Below are 22,377 nucleotides of genomic sequence, written 5' to 3'. Positions count from 1 at the left end.
TAGACCTTACACTGGTATCACAGGGCTAGGGTTAGACCCGCATACCTGAGACACCCTAACAAAGGTTTCGTAGACCCGATGTCATACGCATCACATGGCATACAACCACAGAGGGCTAGGATTCTCTGACATACAACCACAGAGGGCTAGGGTTAGAACCACGTATCTGAGAAACCCTAACACAAGTTTCGTAGACCTGACGTCGTACGCATCACATGATTGGGATGAATTGTGGCTAGCAATTCACCACCCAACCATAGGTTCAGTACCTCGAACCACCCCCGAGCTTGAGGTCCAATTACCACGAGTCTACCCCAAGACCAGATGACCCCAACCTCGCATCCCAAACCGCCAGGCTGAGCCACCCACTTGCAACTCAATGGCCTTGAGTTCTTGCATGCCCCTAAACTCTCCTGTCTGCCGCATGGATATCTCTCATAACTCCTAAGTGTCCCCAAGGTCACCTAAATTATAGCAATAACCCAGCTACTACTGGCCCTTGCTTTATTCATAAGCTTTTAGCTACAAACAGCCCCTTGCTATTATTTATCGACCCACAGCCAATCAATACCTCATCCTGCTAGCGTCCTTAGCCTATATGTGAGCTCTCCATGTCCCCGCCCTGGGTTAAACCTAACCCTAATCTTCCATTAGCACACATCCCTAGCCCCGAGTTAACCTGACCCCAGGCTGGTTGGGACGCAACAACGAACAGGTACATGTGGTTCTGCATGACCAACAGAATGCACAAACCAGCGGATACTTTTACCAACATAATGTCCAATGTCCTTTTTCGTAACCATGGTTGTGCTTGCCTACTAGTAAATGTCCACCCTTTTTTAATGAAGTGTGAACTTGCCACCATAGTTAGAACAAATATAACAAGCAAAAATATTCTAAGTATTTGCGAGAGTTTTGATGGGATACTTACCACCTTTACAAGCCCACAAACCATGTCAAAATACAGATTTATGCACACGGTCTTAAAGGATGTAGTTTCAAGCATCCCCTCTTGGATATCAATGCTCCACCCTCATGTTGTATTGTCTAGGCACCGGCTAGGCCATGTTTGTACAACCCCCATTATAAGTAGTAGCCATGGTTGAGTAGCCCGGGCATCCAGCATTGTCGTATTCACATGGGAAGGTGGCCCAGGAGACCAGATGGTTTGCATTAGATTTGGCACATTGCTACTCTTGACCGTTATCTCATAACGGTCCACATGGAGTAGGTACACTTTACTCTTGGACACCATGTCTAACATTATAGGGCCCGAATGGGGCCCAAGTTGAGCCCCATTCGAGATGGGACTCAACTTGGGTTCATCTTTATGGGCCAAGTCTATACCACAAACGGTGACCTACGCGGTTATGTTATCGCCCGGATGTGTGCATAAATTAGTTCTAGATTAAAAAGCAAGAACACCCATGCAAGTAGAACTAGCTAGAGAAAAGCTTCTCTTTACTCACCATGAGACAAATATAATCTCTTGGATGGAAATTCTTCCAAATTCAAGTTCAAGGTATTGCACCTAGGATTTTATGATGACATTCTTGGTATGGATTGGCTCACCGAGAATCAAGCTGATACCCACTGTCATAAAAGAACCATTTTGTAAGGTCTCCATAGATCACGCCCAAGGATTCTCTGACCTAGGATCGAAACCCTAACAAGGTTTCATAGACCCGACATCGTCATATGCATCACATGATTGTGGTTGTGGCTAGCAACTCACCACCCAACCATAGGTTGAATCCCTTGAACCGCCTCAGAGCCTGAGGTCTGATTGCAGCGAGACTGCTTGGTACCAATGGTACCCAACCTAGCGTCCCATACCACTAGGCTGAACAACCACCTTGCACCACCATGGCCACAAGATTCTGCATGCTTACGAGGAATTACCCAATCTTGATAGGATAGGTAATTTGATTGGCTACGACAATTGTCAGCGTGATGTCAGATTATCTGATTCCTCGGGGATTGGATCGAGGGATTGTTGGGCTTCTCACGATTGGTTTAAGTTGGTATGTCTTAGGTTCCACCAAGATAGTTGTAGGGACAGTGACTACAAATTTAGTCAATTTCTATGGCAGAGTTATGAGTGGAAAGAGTAGACATGGTGAACCAGATTATGGAGTCAGTTGTCGAATGTAGTTTGAGTTTTCCCTGTTTATTTCCAAGTGGATATGTCTTAGGAGGGGAAGTCTAGTCTTTCATGGTTAGTAAGAGTTGAGCTTGTTAAGGTTGAGGACTTGTCTTATGTTCCGTCCGAAAATGGGGATTGATTTCAGAGAAAGGTAACGTAGAAAAAAGTTAATCCTTGAGTATTAAATTAAGTGGAAAGATAGAACAAAGGAGTCATCGACTTGGGAGACAAATGCTAGTTACAACATAGGTTTCCCAGTTTTCTTTCTTAGTCAAATTTTGTTTCCAAGAGTGGAAACGTCTAAGGAGGGGAAGTATGTTAGGTACCTAGTGCTAATCCTCCGGATTAGTGGCCTAATTCGGCAAGGTTATGGAAGCCCTGGGATTAGGAGAAGGCAAGCTAATACGGGCAGCTAAGGCTATTATTAATAAATCCATGTGTATTGGCTATTTATAACAAGATGGTTATTTAAAGCAGTAGTGGGCACTATAAAAGTGAAACAAGGGTTATTATTGTCATGACCTCACTATTGGTAACACTTCGACCAAGACTCCAGCCATGCGTGTGTTGGCAGAGCATAGATTGGCATGCCGAAGGCCTCTATGGGATAGACTGGCACACAAACCCATGGATATCCTAACACAAAACAGAAGTGATTAGTACAAACCCCCTAAGAGGGGTGGAGGCTAGCTCACCTCCCAACTGTAGCTTCTATGCTTTGAACCACCCCCCAGCTAGGGACCAAGCTCTGACTCCCACAAATCCATGCTAGTCTGCCCCATAGATACCTTCGGCATGCTGATCTATGCTCTGCCACATGCGTGGCCAAAGTCTTGGTCAAACTCTAACCATTAGTGAGGTTATGACAATAATAACCCATGTTTCACTTATATAGTGCCCACTGTTGCTATAAATAACCATCCTGTTATAGATACCCAGTACACATGGATTTATTAATATAATAACCTTAGTCACCCGTACTTGCCTGCTTAATATCCTATAGAAGCAAACCAAGCTTCCCCATTGGCCTATGCTATAAAACATAATGTCTACCAATGCCTACTTTCCCCCTGTGTCTGCTCCTTCGCACCCACAAATGCCTGAGAGGTGAAAGAAGGTGCCACAGTAAACAAGTACTCCCGTCGTGACCACAACTACTGAACCCAAGTGCCTATCTTATTCTCAAAAGGGATCCTTCTGCCACTACAATATCATAATAAAATACATGCTGATTCTAGAAATCACAAAAAAGTGAGGAACAAACACACTGCGCGTGAAAATATGAGAATAACGGGGAGGAAAAACTTACCCATGTTCCGTATACAAGAGGAGGGTTGTGAAATCTGCCTCCCAACGCTTTTATCCCATGCTTGAACAAAGGAGTCAACCTTAGCTTGTTTCTCAAAAAAAAACGGCCATACCGCTGTTCTCTTTTTTTTTTAAAGATCTAGAAACTCTATAAGTGGCCAAAGTTCCCCTCTTTAGGAGGTTTCCTTTAAAAAAACAGCTCACGCGCTTTTCTATTTTAACTCTTTTTATTAAAGTTTCAAAGTTTCCCTCTTTAAAAGGTTCACTTTTTAAAAAAACAGTACACATGCTTTTCTGTTTTAACTCTTTTTAGGAAAGCTTCAAAAATAACTTCCGTTTTCTCCCCTCCTGGCAGCCTGCGTAGACAATGCACAGCAAGCTGCTGTCTACACCCACATGCAACTGTGCACGTCGTATACTGCTCTGACTGCTTTTCTGTTGGCCGCCCTAGTCTCTAACTCTCTGACTTTCTGCAGCGCATCATCCCCCCTGTTGCTGCATGCCATGCTTTTTCACATCATACCCGCCTGCTGCCCACATAACCACTTTGCACAGGCTGTAACAGCCCTCTGCCACAGTTTCAAGGCACCAAACTCAGCCCCTTGCCTACACCTACATAGTAGGTGTCAAGGATAGATAGCTAAGAAAAAAAAGGCAGCCCATATGGGAGTTAAACCTAAGACAAATTAGGGCTTCGTAAGTGTTCTCTGCACATCTAAACGTGCGATTCTCACATCTTTCCCCCTCTCAGAGTCCATGTGACCTAACATGTCAGCAAAACCCTAAAAGCATAAACTTTTTCTGAGATGAAAACCTAGGCATGGCGCAGAGATACCTTCAACGAGTATACATCAAATCAACCTTAGCACAAGAGCGTAGAGAATACCTGGTTCTTGCTTATCCATGGAAAGCAAAACGGAAATTCTTACTAAGACCTCCTTCCGTGCATCGTGATTACCTTCCGCATTTAGGTTGCTCTGATACCAAGTGTTACAACCCCACGGATCTCCTAAACACAAAACACAAGTGATTAGTACAAATCCCCTAAGAGGGGTGCAAGCTAGCTCACCTCCCAACCGTAGGTTCTATGCTTTGAACCAACCCCAAGCCAGGGGCCAAGGTCTGACTCTCACAAATCCATGCCGGTCTGCCCCATAGAGACCTTCAACATGCCGATCTATGCTATGCCACATGTGTGGCCAGAGTCTTGGTCGAACTATGACCAATAGTGAGGTTATGATAAAAATAACCCATGTTTCACTTATATAGTGCCCACTGCAACCATCTTGTTATAAATAGCCAGTACAAATGGATTTATAATAATAACCTTAGCCGCCCGTATTAGCATGCTTTCTCCTGATCCCACGGCTCCCATAACCCTGCCGGATTAGGCCACTAATCTTGAGGATTAGCACTAGGTACGTAACAATCCAAGGTAGAGACAAGCTTACCTTCAACATCGACTCTTCCATTCCTCCAGATCAGCTCGCACCGATCCTCGACCCGCCTCCCCTGAGTGGGTAGGGATTTTTACCAAACATGATATCCTGATTGTGGTCCATGGTGCAGATGGAGGCACCCTCATGACCTTTTCCATCAGACCATAGGGCAAATTGTGCCCTCCACCTGACAGAGGACCTCAACAGTCGCACTTTATAGAGAGTGAGAGTGATTGGGTTTCATGAACATAGGCGGCACGTCGACCCTCCCCCAGCCAAAGAGGCCACAGAGAGATTATGGAGATTATGGTTATGGGAGGGTCAACCACTGATGAGACTGTTGTGGGATCTGGGGGTGGGGGTGGGGGGGGCGGTGGGGTGGGGTGGGGTGGGGTGGGGGTGGGGGTGGGGGTGGGGGTGGGGGTGGGGGGAGAGGCAATAATGGCACGATCCCTTCGCCCCAAAGGATGCCCCTGAAACTCCCTTTTTTGGGTATAGAGTCCATCTGAGCTGTAGGATTCAGATGTCAAAGGTTGATAGTATGCGAGCGGCAGCAGTACATTGGCGAACCTAGGACTCTCAAATAGCCTTTGGCCGCGGAAGATTACTCTTTTCCTTTGGCAGATAGCTCATAGGAGCTTGGCAATGGGCACCTGGCTAGTAGTCGGAGGTCGATCGGAGCTTCATTCTAGGTCTGGTCACCCTCAAGAGTTTCAGCGTCATTGCATTTGGGATTGTCCCAAGGTGCAGCAGGTATGGCAAAGGATCCTCTGCATCTTCACCATGGACCAAGCATTTGCCCGCACCATTACCCGTGGAGCGGTTGCCTAGGCCTCTTAGTCAGCACTAGCCCTTTCATATGAGGAGACAGGACAAGGCTTTGCCCTTCTCCTCTCTCACCATAGGATCACGACAACCCCGTTTCCAGCAACCCCCGAGGGGAGGAGTACCACAGGCACCTCTCAAAGGTGGGAGATCATTAGTACCATCACAACATGGCACATTTGGTGTGCTCGCTGTCTGCAGGCAAGGCCATAGAGGGGACAACCACGCTGCCTGATGAGTCCATCCACAGCATATGGACGGACACCATTCACACCCTCCTTGGCCCAAGGGAGAAGTTGCGAGATCGCTCCGAGCTATGTGGAAACGCCGAGAGGCTTTTCTGTGGATCTGGAGCACCGGTCCTTTCCTCAGGGTTAGAGACAGTGAGGTCATTTGGCACTACAGGCCACTTATTTGGCTGTCTAAATACATGGTGAAGCTTTAAATAGATTTTATAAAATCCATCGGCTTCTTGTTAGCCCAACAATTTCTCCTAAATTCTTTAGATTTCAATCTCCTATAGTTTCTCTACCTTACAATCACACGACTCCTAAAAAGGTAAATATTCTAATGTCACCTACAAACATGTACTTTATTCAATCATTACAACTTGGCATTGCCAAAACACACTAGATTTTAACACTCATTATGTCATGTTCCTCACAATATTGCTTACAAGTGTTATTGGTGCAAAAGAAGGATAGGTCATACAGGATGTGTGGATTATCATGCCCTAAACAAGAATTGGTTTCCTAGTCTCAGGATCAATGATATCTTGGACAAATGGATAGTTCTACATGTTCTAGCGGGATTAACAAAATGCGTGCCATCAAATCAAGGTTGTGCCTCAGGACATGCATAGGATTCACTGCCTTTCGCACTATTTCTGGGTTATACGAGTACTTGGTTATGCCATTTAGTGACTAGTCTCACAAATGCACCGGCCACTTTCAACACGATGATGGAAAAAATTTCTGAAATCACAAGATGTTAACAATTTGTTGATGACATCATTGTCTTCTCAAAGAATGAAGAGGAGCACTGAAGACATTTTGCCAATTTTCGAGAAACTCCACAACCATAAACCCTATGTGAATGGTAAATGAGTAAATTCTTCTTCTTGGAGATTCACTACTTGGGACACATATCAAAACAAGGCAGTGCGTATGGATCCTGCCAAAATACATGTAAACAAGGATTGGCCAGAACTCATAACAACGCATGAAGTTGCTGGGTAGTAAGGCAGTAAAATACCAAGCACAAGATCTATACAATGATCCTCGAGTCTCTCTGAAGGTAAATCTCTTGGAAGAGCCTTGGCAAAACAATCCTTAAAGAAACTAGAAAATTCAGCAAATCATGAGTACATTATCATACTCAACAATAGCTCTTACAAAAAACCAAGTACAAAGAAGAGACTGTTTCATTGCTTTATTAATCTAGATGTGAGATACAACGGATATGGTATCACCTAGAGAGCCAGCATCAATAACATGCTCATGGCCTCTATGCATAAAAGTAATCTTCTTGGTTCTACATCCAATGTTTGGGTCAATGCATGAGTGCCATGGCATTCCAAGAAGTACATCATAACCCTGCAATGGTGCAACCATAAAATGCTCATGATCCAAATACCCCTGTATGTGAATGTGGAGCTTTCCAACGATCAAGGTAGTCATTGATAAACACAACTCCATAAGCAAGTAGATATGTTAAGGCCAATTCCTTTGGTTTTGTGGCCGGTTCCTCTGCATGTTCTTCAAAAGCAAACTTCTCAGATGAAGCTTTCTTCTTGGCCCCCATGAAATGTTGAATTTTCAGATCTTCTGGACAGCTCTTAACTTCTTATTTCTCCCCTTCAAGACAAACAAGGCATTGCATAAGCGCCTTGTTCTCCGCAGCACGGTCTCCGAGAGTCTCATCTCCATGGGTGGAAGTATTGGCTAATAGCAATGATTTACAAGAGAGGACCATCTTTTAACACAGAAGGAAGTCTCGGAACCAAAACACTATTAATACAATTAAGAATAATGAAATGACAACAAAATTCACAAACCATAAAGATTGACGTGAAATTTTGTAGACACGTTAGGGCCGCAATGGGCCGATGCGCACAACAACCACTGACCACCTCCCCCCCCCTTCCTGGTTGATGATGTATAAGCAAGGAGTTCTTGATATACAAGCTTTGAGAGCATTTAATGTCAGATTTCCAAATACATCTTGCAAGATGAAAACACTGTTACAAACAAATGGTTTGTTAGTGTAGATCATCATAGGGGATCTTCCCTAGGTAGTCCAAACCTGGGCCAAGCATTCCCTGGTATTCCTTTTCAATCCTTGCTCCAAGTCCCAATTGGGTCCACCGGTTCACCCCACAAAACACTCCTCACAAATCCACATGAAGTTTCATGTGGCCAAGGAAGACCGGTCCGTCCCAAAATGGGAAGAACCCTAGTAAATCTTAGTTGCTCCATATCATAAGATTCTTTAAGCTTCTCCTCCCTTCACCCTTCATGATGATAAATTCTTAATTTGGGCACATAACACACACATGGATGAAGATTAGCATCACTATTACATTTGAGTTTTCTCTACCATTACTCCTGACTGTTACTTCTAGACAAAATACCTAGTGTCTCGATGCAAATTCTGAAAAGTTGGAAAGCATTCATGTTGCTTGTGATTTTGCGCTCTCTTCTATTGATCAGGTGTGCCAACAGCATTGACATGAGGAAACCATTAAAACTGTCAGACATATCTGCAAATCGTCTCTGCCTCATCCAGACCTATATCATACCAGGAAACAAACAACCAAGTAAAAAGACGGGTGTTTTTTACATATGGCATGCAGTCACACAAGATTCAACTTTTTGTGCTTACCTTCAGCAGCAAAACGGTATCTCTGAGCCTATCATGTTGTGAAACTGCGGCATTTAGATATGAACAATGAGTCTGCATATCTATATCTTCTAAGATGCTTGCATTGTAATGAGGGGTGGCTTCGGGCACCAATCCTGTCCTAACAAATACATTAACAAGCAGAAACACAAGTGAGCATCAAAAACCTTAAAAATGACCACTTGAGAACAACTAAATGCAAAATAGCATCCACCTGATGATGATGTCCTCAGATTGCTTCGTGAAGGAGCCAATTTTGAAATGTTGAAAACTTCTCGTCCAATGACTGGCACTAAGAGAATGTCAAATTTGAAGTTGAATTCAAGGTCATCCGCTGAAGCAAAACAACTTCTTCAAGATCAAGTTAATTATAGGAAAAAACATGGCTAAGTTGCTTCTAGTATTAAACTATGACCACTTCAAAAAATCCCAACACCTCAAAATATATGGTTTGCTAAGACTAAACCAATCAGAAACAACCAACGTCTGCCAAAGCAGAAGATAAGACATCAATCTGTATTCTTGACAAGGCTGAGAAAAACCTATCGACTTGTACTGCTTGATGCACAGACTGACGTTGGAGATGTACAAAGAGAGATTGAAAAACTCTTGAGCTTGAGATATAAACATTAGATTAAAGCCCTGCTACCGGGTTAAGAGACAATGATGGAGAGAGAGAGAGAGACAGAGAGAGATGCGATAGCCCACAAGAGAGTGATGTTCCACAACTCAAATGATACTCATTATTGTAATGGAACCACCCAAGTACATGCTTCTACAGGCATCAAGCCTCAGCCTTTGAACTAGACCTTTAATAAGGGTTGTTCACACCATAGTTGCCAAAAAAACGCATTTCTTCCCTGAAAGATCTTGGGGAAACGTTTCATGTTTGAAACTCGCGTTTCTTTGAAGGCTTTTTTTTAAACTCTTTTCTTTAAACGTTGGCGGGTTTCTTGAAGTATTAAGGTTTCAATTCTTTTATTTTTAAAAGTGATGGGTTTTAAAGATAAGGTGCGTGTATGTGTGTTCATGTTTGCTTCAGCCTTCAATTGCTGAGTACAGTGGTTTCTCTCTCTCTCTCTCTCTCTCTCTCTCTCTCTCTCTCACACACACACACACACACTTGTCACGATTCTCTCTCTTATTGAAGAGGGCAGGGCACAGAAGAGAAGGATATACTGCTGCTTTGTGGACTTCCGCAAAGCCTTCGATACCGTACCACGTGCCATGCTTATGCACAGATTGCATGACATTGAGGTACCCGAGGATATGCAGTGGGGGATATATGCTTTGTATGAGTCTGTGATAGGCAGAGTCCGAGCTCCAGGCGGACTATTTGATAGGGTGACCAGCACGATAGGGGTGAAGCAGGGATGCCCGCTATCGCCCACCCTCTTTGGATTGTACATTGATGCAGTCTCTGATTATGTAGACAGATTGGGAGGCCCAGGGGTGTTGATACCCATCTTGTTATATGCTGATGATATTGTTCTAATCTCAGACTCTCCAGAGGGACTACAGAGACACCTGGATGCATTACAGGCTTTCTGTGCGGATAGAGATCTGACAGTGAACCTTGGGAAACCAAGGTTATGGTGTTTAACACCACACAGGCATGGGTGACGAGATCAGAGCCTCAGTTCACTTTCCGAGGGGAGCCGGTAGAGTACATCAGGTCAAATGTCTACTTGGGAGTTACTTTCACAGGACCACGTTTCTCCCTGAAGGAGGCAGCAGCAGCTAGATTAGCTCGAGGGCATGCAGCCTTGGGGGCACTTGAGAGGCAGCGTGCACACATAGAGTTTCAGGAGCCACGCACCAAATTGTGGCTATTGGATACGCTTGTCACACCGACCCTCCTGTACGGAGCTCCAATTTGGGGGCCCAGTATTATACATCACAAATCTCAGAGAGGGACAGATGAGGGATGGAGGCAAATGGAGAGACCACTGATTATGATGATTGCCCGCATGATTCGGAGCAAATCATCAATACCACATGAGATTGTTCGGGCTGAGCTGGGTGCCCCACCAGCAGTAACCGAGGCCCTACTCTAGGCAGTTACCTTTTTACAGCGGCTATGGGAGCTCCCTCAACAGAGGTACTCCCGTTTGGCATTGACCTCATCCATACAGTTGGCAGAGGATGGAGCTACTCATTGTTGGTACGCTCAGATGAGATCATGGTTTGACCTACATGGTTTGTGGATAGAGGCACTACCACCCTTTCAGTACAGTCTGGATTGTCCATTTTGGATCTCACCCGCTCAGAGCAAAACCGCGTGATCAGGATCGATCTCATCAAAGTGGACACAGAGAGGACATGGACTAGTCCCCTTGAGCCCTTGGACACGAAAATGGCTCATTACAAGAGCCATTTTCTACACCTCTCACCGGATGATTTTTTCACCTGCCCGACGTACATGGATGTACACCTATCACATGGGATATGTTGTGCCATTGGACAGATTCGGACCTCATCACACCAACTGCGGATTGAGACAGGGCGATATGTGCATCAGATCGTGGATGACCGCATTTGTCAGCTATGCTACCAGGAGGTAGAGACAGAGGAACACTACATTTGCCGATGTACAGTCTATTATGAGATCCGAGGGAGATATCACTGCCTCTTCCGAGAGGCTTTTGGGCTGTTACGCAGGGTCATGGAGTTTGAGGATCAGAGATACCTGGGATTGTTTCTACTTGAGCTCAGGAGACACAGAGAGACCCTCTTGGCAAACAAGAAGCCGAGCCATGATGTACCTAGACAGAGGACCCTGACAGATTTCTTCGGCACCAGCACCAGCACCAGCAACCCAGCCCACACACCTCCTGATACAACCTCCATTGGGCCATCAGGGCACCAACCATGCTCCCAGGGAGTCACCACTGATAGAGCAATTATCTTATGTCGTGCTTGTCGGCCACGCCCACCAGGATCCCAACCACCGCATCCTCACCATCGCCAGATCAGAGCCATTATTGCTCGGCATCGGAGGCGCCTACATCGCTTCTACGACCTCTCCATTCTAGACAGCCCCATGGCGGAGATACTTGATCTAAGGAGAGGGCAACACTTCAACTGATCAGCATACATGGATCTACCTGATATACATTTTTCAGTATTTTCCAGTATTTTCTACTCAGTATCATCTCGGAGTCTTACAGTTCTGTTCTTATAACTGTAGGACAATCAGTTTATTGTACTTTTTAGTCTCATTTAGTTGTTCTCTTTGATGAGACACCAACTTCAGATGTACTCTCAGTTTTGGTCTCATAGGCCACTATGGCCTCTTAGAGACGTTAATATATCATTTCATTTCATCTCTCTCTCTCTCTCTCTCTCTCTCTCTCTCTCTCTCTCTCAAACGCTTCTTTTTCTCTCTCTAATTCTTTTTTTTCTCTTTTAATTTGAAAAAAAAAAATCAGCATTCTGTAAAACGTTTTCTTTCTCTCTCTAAAATTTGTTCTCTCTCTAAAACGTTTTTCTTTTAAAATGTTCTCTCTTTCTATATATATATACTCTCTCTCTCTCTCTCTCAAACGTTTTTTCCTTTTAGAAACGAAAAAAAATCCCCGTTTCTGAAAGCCGTTTCAGCCGTTTCGGGGTTTCAGAGTTTCTTAGCCCAAAAACGCGTTTTTATGTGACTATAGAGAGGGAGAGAAAGATGGCAACTATAGAGAAAGAGAGAGATGACAAATGTAAGGTCTCCATAGACCACGCCCAAGGATTCTCTCACCTAGAACCGAAACTCTAATGAGGTTTCATAGACCCGACATCATCGTACGCATCACATGACCATGACGGATTGTGGTTGCCACTCACCACCCAACCATAGGTTTAGTGCCTTGAACCACCCCCGATCCTGAGGTCTAATTACCGCGAGCTTGCTTGGTCCTAGTGGCCCAACCTAGCATTCCATACCGCTAGGCCGAACTCTTGGACCTTGGTGGGATGAACAAGAGCACGATAAGAAAAGAGCGCAGTTGAAGTTGATGACCCGCAAGATAATCAGCACATTTAACAGAGATTAACAAGGGGATTAAGGGAAGCACACAAGAGAGTTGTGCAAAGCATGTAGTATTATTAAATGTGGTCCTTTTATAGGTGAACCTCCCTTTACATGGTGTGGGCATAGGCTACCACCACATATGCCACATGTCAACATGTGCCAAGTGTCCTTAAGAGGTGTCACCTTTACCTTTACACATCATTGTTTACATATTGTTTACATAAAATCCTTCTAAGGGGCTGTTCCCATACATAAATGAACCTACACACTAGCGGTTGTTCACACACACTAGAACCACTTTATCTAAGCCCTAATTCACACACAAACAAGTGCTAGTTTACACAACCACGTAACACCCTTTTTATTTACTAACATGCTATGTACCTGGCACCAACGGTCCAACCCTTGGGGCTAGGGAATAATCCAATAGGGTTAGGGGAGCCCGAGGATTAGGGAAAGCAAGCAAATTCGCGTGGCTAAGATTCGTATTTAATAAAACCAAGGTTATTGGCTATTTATAACTGGACTGTTATTTAAGCAACAATAAGCACTATATAAGCGAGCCTCGGGTTATTATTGATTCAGTGTAGTTTGGACCTCGACGACGATGCTTACTCCTGCCATGGATATGGCGGATCATGGGTAGTCTTCTCAAGGGCCCCTATGGGTAGGCACTGGTCATATGGGACACCAGGGCTGGACCTATGGGAGTGGAGCCTTAGCCCGTAGCTCGGGGGAGGTTTGCGAGTGTGAACCTACGGCTGGGTGGTGAGCTTGCTTGCACCCCTTTTATTTGGTTTCTCTAATCTTGTTTATGCCTGTGCATTATGTGATCCTTGGGAGGAGTCCCTCACGTAACACACATTTTCACTACCGTGAATGTGAATATTCCCAACAATCCCCGTTGTAATGGTAATGTCGTAATACACAATTATGTCCCTAATTACAGGAAGTCCAAGACTTGTTAGGAGGCCTTGAACTTTACTCATGGGTGCTCTTTCTTCTTTGCCCTTGAAGCTTGGCCCAGTGCTGACGATTCATCTACAAAGGATGGATGTCCAGCACTGACTTCATCTTCATGTTTGATTGTGGTAGTTGCTCTGTACTCAACTCTACAAGGATCTTCTCTTCTAAAGTTCCTTTTTGTACCTTCCATAGTTACGGGAAACGCTCGAAACGTACGTGTGGGCTGAAACGGCGTTTCGCCTGAGTGACGTGCCGGAAACACGTTTCCGGCGGCGAAACGCTTCTAGCAGACCGAAACAGCGCGTTTCTTGCGTTTCTGTCTTGCTGACACATGGCCCCAACCTGTAAAAAAAACCCAAAACGGGCACGTGTCCCAGGACGGCCACCATGTGTGGCCAGTACACAAGTGAAAAACGACCAAAATGGGCTGGCCGCCAATCGAATCTATTTCGAAATGTGTGGCCCGTACAAAAAACGGCCGCAGGGTGAGGAAAAAAAAAAAGCCCAAATTGGCCAACTATTAGCACATCGAACTATGAGAAAAACGACTGCAGGTGTGAGGAGAAAAAAAAACCAAATCAGCCTGCTATTTGCACATCAAACTGTGAGAAAAAAAAAGCCTCATTCAATGCTGTTTCTGTAGCGAAGTAAAAAGGCCCATTTTCAGCTCTTATTTCCTCTGTTTTTCCACTCCCTTTGCACTACAAATCCCCATAGACTCTAGATTTTACTTCTTTAGCACATGTTTTTACATTATAGTATTATACATGTGACCTCTCAACTTGGTGACTTCCCCCATACGGGGGTTGTAGGATAAGTTATAACCTAGGATGATGACGCGTTTCCGTTTCCCCCATCCTCAATTTCCGTTTCCATCTCCGTTTCCCCGTTTCTCGTAGCTATGGTACCTACACCACTGCAAGCATGTGTTGCTCTCCTGCCACGAGAATCTGTACCCAAAATGTTGGGGTAAAGGCGTTATGCCCACCCTTATAGTGTGTACAAGCCCATAAGTTATAGTACATAGTACACTTAGTACTTTTAATGTACTAAGTGCACTATGTGTACTAGTGCAATATACATGTGTGATAGGGGAGTCACACACTCATGCCTCATGAGTTGACTTATCCACACAACTCTCTCTCTCTCTCTCCCTTGTTCTTCTCTCTGTGTATGTCTCCCACATGACCTAACCCTAATTCTCCCACACAACTGGTATCAGAGCCTCTTCATTCTCTCCCCTCCCTCTTGATAGCATCTCAGGCTGTGGAACAGGTGCTTACAAATAGCTTTCGTTTCACACCTCCTTCGGCCAGCATAGAACAGTGAAGCTTGCTCGCAGCAATCGCAGGCAGACAAGGCGTGCAAAAACGCTGGCCATTGATAGGCGAGTGTGGTAGCTCTACACGGCGAAGGCAGCGCTGGCCCTTCAGCGTGAGCAGCGAGTGGATACACAGGCGACACACAACTAGTAGGCAGCTGAGCGTGGAGCGAAGAGGCGTTGGCGAACAGCGTGGAGCGAAGAAGCGTTAGACAAGTAAGCGAAGGCTTTAGTCGACCGCTGGTCACCGAGCGAAAACACGCGAAGCGAAGGCTACTAGGCCAGCGCGCACAACTCCCGGCGCCCGTCAACTGGCCGCGTAGCCAACAAATAGACGCCCAGCGCTTTTCGAGTTGCTTGTGAATAGGCGAAGGCAGCCAAGCATGCGTGTTGTTGCCCTTCTGCTGCACAAGAGCCTCCAACAACAAGAGGGTAAAGGACAACCATGAAGCTTCTGCCCAGGGAAAACGAGAAGCTTTTCTTGCATCAGGCATGCTTCCTTGCAAGTGGGAAGAAGATGCCCCCCCCTTCCTGCAACAACTAAAATTCAGCCTGCAGATCAGAGAAATTCAAAAAATTACAAGGTATTAGCCTCAATTTTTTTTTTTGGGATTTGCAATTGAGCAAGTACAATCAACAATTGAGCAGGTACAGGTGTCGAATTGCTCAATTTTGAGCAAAATTGGCAAAATTAGGTGACATTGGTCACAATCAGGATCAATTTGCAGGAAATTGGATGTCAAAATTTGGGGCTTTTGATGTAATTGTGCAATTAAGCACTCATACATGCTGTATGATGTGAAAAATCGCACATTTGGGCAAAATTGCAGCAAATTGCAGTGCAAATCAAGGGGCTTTTGTGCCGATTTGGTTGATTTGCATGCACGCAATCGCATTTGATGCTGTGGATAATGTGTTGATGCCTTACAAGCACTCAATGTGCCTGTAAATCAAGGGGCTTTCATGTATTTGATGTATATGTGGCCAGGGGGAAGCATCGTGAACACTCTGGATGCCTTCATGTGCGTCAATGTACCATGTATGATCAAAAATTGATCTTAAATCAAGGGGCTTTTCAAGTTTGTATGCTTGTTGAGCTTGGCAAAGCAACAGGCAAGACATTTATGCCTTGAATCCTCAAAAATCAGCTTGCAGTCAAGGGGCTTTTGCCCAATTTCTGTTCGGGACTGTTGTATGCAGTGTACAGGACTGTAAAAGTCTGATTTTCACTCATTTGGACAGCCAGGAGAGCATTTATTGCTATTGTACCTGCTGGTACAAATTTGGCACAGCTTTGTGCAAGTTTTGGCATGGCTGTACACTATTTTGAGTGACCAAAAGGTTCAATTTCAGCTGCTGTACTTGCCGGTACAGGTTTGGTACATCATTTGTAAGCACTTGGTACTGTTGTACAGTACTTTGGAAGGGCAACAGAACACATTTAAGGTGCTGTCCAAAATCTGCAGCAACCAGATTTTGTTGATTTCATCACATAAAGTGGGAGAAAAGTTGCATTCTTGCTTCCGCAGTGGGAGATAAAGCTTGGGAGAAAAACTGTGAGCACTTTGTGTGCTTTTGGTGCAGTGTTTGCACATCTTTGCATGGAGTCAGGCATTGACAGGTTGCATTTTGCTATGGCAACCACAGGTGAGAGCTCTTCATTGCTTCACATCAAGAAGCTTGAAGGCTCGCATAATTATGATATTTGGCAAACCCAGTGCTACAATGTGTTGCTCCAGAAAAAGCAGCACAAGCCTATCAAAGAAAGGGGTGTAATGCCCGCTTCTCTTACTGCTGAAGAGTGGGAAGATATGGATGAGCTGGCAAGATCTACTATCATGTTGTCTGTGTCAGACTCATTACTTTTCATCATTCGTGAAGAGAAGACAGCTTGGGGAATGTGGCAGAGATTGCAGGACTTGTATGCCCAACAAAGTGCCTCAAGCAAAGTGTATTGGTTGAAGAAACTCATAGGTCTTCAGATGAAGGAAGGGGCGTCTATGACAGCCCATCTAAATGAGTTTAATGGTATTGTCAGCCAGGTCATTAATCAAAAGTTAGCAATGGACGATGAGTTCAAAGCCACTTTTCTGTTATGCACTTTGCCAGAGAGTTGGGACACATTCAGGACAGCCACTAGCAATTCGCATGCTATGCTGTCATATGCAGATGTTGAGGGTGCTCTTCTTCAAGAAGAGATGAACACGAAAAACAACTCTGTTGGAAAGTCAAATGCAATGAATGCACGTGGGAGATCCCAACAAAGGGGAAAAAGCCAAGAAAGGGGAAGGAGCAAGTCTCGCTCCAAAAAGGATTTGGAATGCCATTATTGTGGCAAAAAGAGACACATTAAAAAGCAATGCTACAAATGGAAAAATGATCAAAAGGAAAAGGGAAAAGGCAAAGACAAAGAGAAAGATGAAGCCAAAGATGTAAAGCCAAAGGGCAAAAGTGGAGTCAAGATTGAAGAAATCAATGTGTCACATGCAGGTGGCAGTGAGGATGAGGTCCTATTTACTTCTTCACTTGATGCCCATTCACTTCTTACAGGTGGTCATGGTATGCACTCATGGATCATTGATTCAGGTGCCTCCTTTCATGTCACAGGTTGCAGAGACTTGTTTGTCAGGTATACTGCTGGCAATGAAGGAGTGGTTTATTTGGGTGATAACCATGCATGCAAGATTCTTGGCAGAGGTGATGTGAGGCTTGTGTTTTCAGATGGCTCACAGCTTATGCTCCATGATGTCAGGCATATGCCTGAGATCAAGAAGAATCTGCTTTCTACTGGACAGCTTGATGATGCTGATTATGTTACCACATTTGGTCGTGGAAAGTGGAAGATTAGTAAGGGCTCACTGGTTGTTGCCAGAGGCTCTAAGGTGGACACTCTTTATTTCATGCATGCAGGTGTTTGTCACCATGCTAATGTAAATGCAACCGAGCTGCCGGAAATTTCTATGTGGCATAGCCGGTTGGGACACATGAGTGTCAAGGGAATGGAGCAATTGTCTCGTTTGGATTACTTGCCTTCTCTAAAGTTTTCAAGTTTTCAGTTTTGTGAGCATTGTATATATGGTAGGCAACTACAGTGCCCCCACAAGAAAGCTCTTGGACAGAAAGATGCTCAGTTAGAGCTTGTGCATACAAATGTATGTGAGATGCCTCAGCTTTCTTTGGGAGGGGCAAAATACTTTGTCTCTTTTATAGATGATGCCACACGCAAGGTGTGGGTTTATCCTCTTCGTTTGAAGAGTGATACATTCTCAGTGTTTCAGAAGTTTGTTGCTCATGTTGAGAATCAAACTGGTAAAACACTGAAAGCTTTGCATTCCGACAATGGTGGAGAGTATATGTCCAAACAGTTTCAGGACTTTTGTGATGCTAAAGGCATCAAGAGGGAGCTCTCTACTCCTTATGATCCTCCACAAAACGGGACAGCAGAGAGGATGAACAGGACCATTCAGGAGAAGGTCCGTTCTATGTTGTCACATGCTGCATTACCTCATGGTTTTTGGGCTGAAGCTGTTATGACAGCCGTTCACCTTATAAACAGGTCACCTAACACGAGGCTTGGTGGGAAAGTGCCAGAGGAAGTATGGACAGGGAAGCCTCCGTCATACAAGCACTTGAGAGTGTTTGGTTGCGTTGCGTACGTGCACATACGCAGGGAAATGCGCACCAAACTTGATCCTAAGTCTCACAAATGCATATTCCTAGGATATGGTGACAGAGGTGAAATGGGGTATAGACTTTGGGATCCCGTGAATAGAAAGATTATACGCAGCAATGATGTCATTTTTGATGAAACATGCATGTATAAGGAGCCTGCAAGGCAACAGGAGCCTGGCAGAGTCATCTTTGATGATGATGGACATCATGGACAACAACCAAGGGCTGTAAATCAGCCATTACAGCAGGAAAACCAGCCCTTAAATGGTGCTGAAAATGGTCCAAATGGACAGCCAGAGATGGCAGAAGATATCCCTATGGATATACCACAGTTGGAGGAGATACCGGGCATGATATTTCAGCCTTATGGCATGGAACAGGAGCCACCAATGGGTGATATGCAGGCTGGACAGCAACCTGCAAATGATGGTCATTGGGTACGGAGGTCCACAAGACCCTCCAGAGCCCCTGACAGGTTTGTTCCAGGGGTTGACTACTTGATGCTCACTGACTGTGGGGAGCCCTCATGTTATAAAGAGGCTTTACAGAGGGCAGACAAGGCTCTATGGGAGCGTGCCATGAAGTCAGAGATGGATTCTCTGCATAAAAATGGAACATGGAAGTTGGTGCATTTGCCTGCAGGCAAGAAGGTTTTGCCATGCAAGTGGGTTTACAGGCTCAAAGTTACACCAGATGCAAAGCCAAGATACAAAGCCAGGTTAGTGGCTAAGGGCTTCAAGCAGGAATATGGTGTGGACTTTGAGGAGATCTTCTCTCCAGTGGTCAAAATGACCACACTTAGAGCTGTGTTAGCTTTGGTTGCACATGATGATCTGGACTTGATTCAGATGGATGTGAAGACTGCTTTTCTTCACGGTGATCTCCATGAGGAGATATATATGCAGCAGCCAGAGGGTTATGCAATGAGTGGAAAGGAGAAGCTTGTATGCAAGCTGAAAAAGAGTCTTTATGGGCTCAAACAGGCACCAAGGGAATGGTATCATAAATTTGATACATTCATGAAATCCCAGAAATTCAGGAGAAGAGACATAGATCACTGCTTGTACACCAAGAAAGCTTTGGATGGCAGTCTATTGATCCTCATCTTGTATGTTGATGATATGTTGATTGCCGGGAAATCTCGTAAGGAGATGGATACCTTGAAGCAGAGGCTGCATCAAACCTTTGATATGAAGGATTTGGGTGATGCAAATCACATTTTGGGTATGCGGATACTTCGGGACAGAAATCAGCATGTGTTGTATTTGTCTCAGAAGGAATACATTGGCAAAGTTTTGCAGAGGTTCAATATGGACGGGGGGAAGAAGACTAGTACTCCTTTGCCTCCATATGTGAAACTCAGTGCTATGGACAGCCCACAGTCAGATAGAGACAGGGCTGATATGGCCAAGATTCCGTATGCTTCAGCTTGTGGCAGTCTCATGTCTGCCATGGTTGCTACTAGGCCGGACATTGCATTTGCAGTGGGAGTGGTTTCTAGATACATGGCCAACTCTGGCAAGAAGCATTGGGAAGCAGTGAAAGGTGTCATGAGATACCTGAAGGGCACACAGGATTTGTGCATTTGCTTTGGCAAACAGGTTGCAGAAGTGCACAGCCTTATCTACTACAGAGGCCGAGTATATTGCAGCCACAGAGGCTTGCAAGGAGGCATTATGGCTATCTCGGTTAGTGGTTGATTTGGGTTATACAGGGGATATTCCATTGTTGCATTGTGACAGTCAGAGTGCCATCCAGTTGGCAAAGAACCCTGTCTTTCATGCAAAGACGAAGCATGTGGATGTGAAGTATCACTTCATCAGAGAGGTGATAGAGAACAAGCAAATTCAGCTTGTTAAGATTCACACGGATGACAACCCGGCTGATCTGCTGACAAAGAGTTTGCCTCCGGAGCGGTTTGCTCATTGCAGACACTTGATGGGCATTGAATGAGGCCAGTTTCAGCCTTGATATGGCCTTGTATATTATCATGTACATGCTGATTTTTCTTTTCCTTCATTTAAGGGCACTTTGCCTTTAAGTGGGAGGTTGTTGGGGTAAAGGCGTTATGCCCACCCTTATAGTGTGTACAAGCCCATAAGTTATAGTACATAGTACACTTAGTACTTTTAATGTACTAAGTGCACTATGTGTACTAGTGCAATATACATGTGTGATAGGGGAGTCACACACTCATGCCTCATGAGTTGACTTATCCACACAACTCTCTCTCTCTCTCTCCCTTGTTCTTCTCTCTGTGTATGTCTCCCACATGACCTAACCCTAATTCTCCCACACACAAAAGATACAAGAAGGTATGCTCTGCAGGTGGCCAATGGTATGATGATGGGAACTGGTTCTTATGGACACCAAGTGCCTTGAATGCTACACTGTCATGCATTTTGGATGTTACTTATTGCAACTTCTTGGTGTGTACATGAAGAGCCCCCTATGATGAGAGCTTTAAAACAATTTTAATGCAAATAAGAACAGCAACGGAAGTAGATGTCACAATACCTGGAGTGTGTTTACAGCACCGGAATGTGCCAACTGCATCAAGAATGTATTGGATTTAAGGTGTCACAACCGAAATGCATCAGCGGTGGGCAGGCAGAGATGGGTTGAACACCAGCGGAATGGCCACAATATTGGGCGGCCGTGGAGACCTCTGCACTACTGCTGCCAGAGAGCAGGGCAGCCGTGGTGTGCTGCCCAGAATGGCGGTGGAAATGGGCGGCAGTAGGCACCAACCCGCCCTGAATTGGCCGTGCGTGGCTTTGAAGCAACAGTGAGTGGCTCCGCGTGGTGGCTAGGTTCGATGACAACAGCTGACATGTCCTCTGGGCAGAGCAAAAGATGGTTCTGATACCAAATCTTGAACCCTGGTGGGATGAGGAAGAGCACGACTAGAAAAGAGAACAACTGAAGTTGATGACTAGCAAGATAATCAACACGTTTTATAGAGATTAACAAGGGGATTAAGGTAAGCACACAAGATAGTCATGGGAAGCATGTAATACTATTAGAATGTGGTCCTAGTTCACACACAATCAAGTGCTAGTTTACACAACCACCTAGCACCCTTTTTATTTACTAACCCATTACACATTTTCACTACCATGAATGTGAATATTCCCAGCACGAACCACCAACCTTGCAACTCCATGGCCACGACCTCCTACACGCTTCCTTGGTAGCCCCAAGCCACCACGTGACTAGTTGACGTCTTGTTTCGAATAAGTGACCCCAAGGTCACTTATATAGTAATAACCCGGCTATTATTACCCCTTGCATTATTTATAAGCTTTCATACTTTATTTGTATGCTTTTAGCCATTATTAGCCCATGGCTATTAATTATAAGCTCTTAGCCCATCTAGACCTCTTCTTGCTAGTGCCCTTAGCCCACGTGTGAACCCTCCAATAGCGAATCCCCACATTCGTCCATAGCATCTACATAAGTCTACTGCCTCTTACCTAGGCCAGTGTAAGACTCCTCTTGTAGACCCTACTACAAAGATCCAAATGTTTACTGCCAATCCAGCTCTCGTCCAAGAGCTGAATCCCAACTGGACATCTGTCATCTAGTCACAAAGTGGAACAAGCTCTACCATAACAACTCGAGCACAAACCCATAGCGCAACTCAAATGTCATACCAAATGGCATCCTACATTAGTTGTCAGCAAACACTAGTCCACTGAATGCACAACCAAAATCTACTTCCAGTACAAGATCTGCCATGTCCAATCCTCATCCAAGATTGAACGGAGATTGTGTTTTGACA

The 22,377-nt window shown here is 44.8% G+C and overlaps 1 protein-coding gene across 3 annotated transcripts in view; it reads right to left on the bottom strand.

The window, feature by feature from the left end:
• The window catches only part of LOC147602801 (nucleolar protein), a 62,003-nt gene that overhangs the window by 11,210 nt on the left and 28,416 nt on the right, over positions 1–22,377 (bottom strand). For 2 of the 3 annotated variants that reach the window (XM_086797656.1, XM_086797655.1), the window contains exons 4-6: positions 8,834–8,953; positions 8,602–8,735; positions 8,351–8,507 (exon numbers count right to left, since the gene is read on the bottom strand). In XM_086797656.1, coding sequence (XP_086653782.1) covers positions 8,351–8,507; positions 8,602–8,735; positions 8,834–8,953 — 411 coding nt within the window. Of the gene's footprint in view, positions 1–8,350; positions 8,508–8,601; positions 8,736–8,833; positions 8,971–22,377 lie in introns of all 3 variants that reach the window. The other variant, XM_086797659.1, reaches the window with a different exon arrangement.

This window comes from Cibotium barometz, chromosome 66 (assembly GCF_041138505.1).
Source record: "Cibotium barometz isolate CiBa-2024 chromosome 66, ASM4113850v1, whole genome shotgun sequence".
In the NCBI taxonomy this organism is placed as follows: Eukaryota; Viridiplantae; Streptophyta; class Polypodiopsida; order Cyatheales; family Cibotiaceae; genus Cibotium; species Cibotium barometz.
The sequence above is the reverse complement of the archived record's forward strand: the minus strand, read 5'-3'. Positions and strand labels throughout refer to the sequence as shown.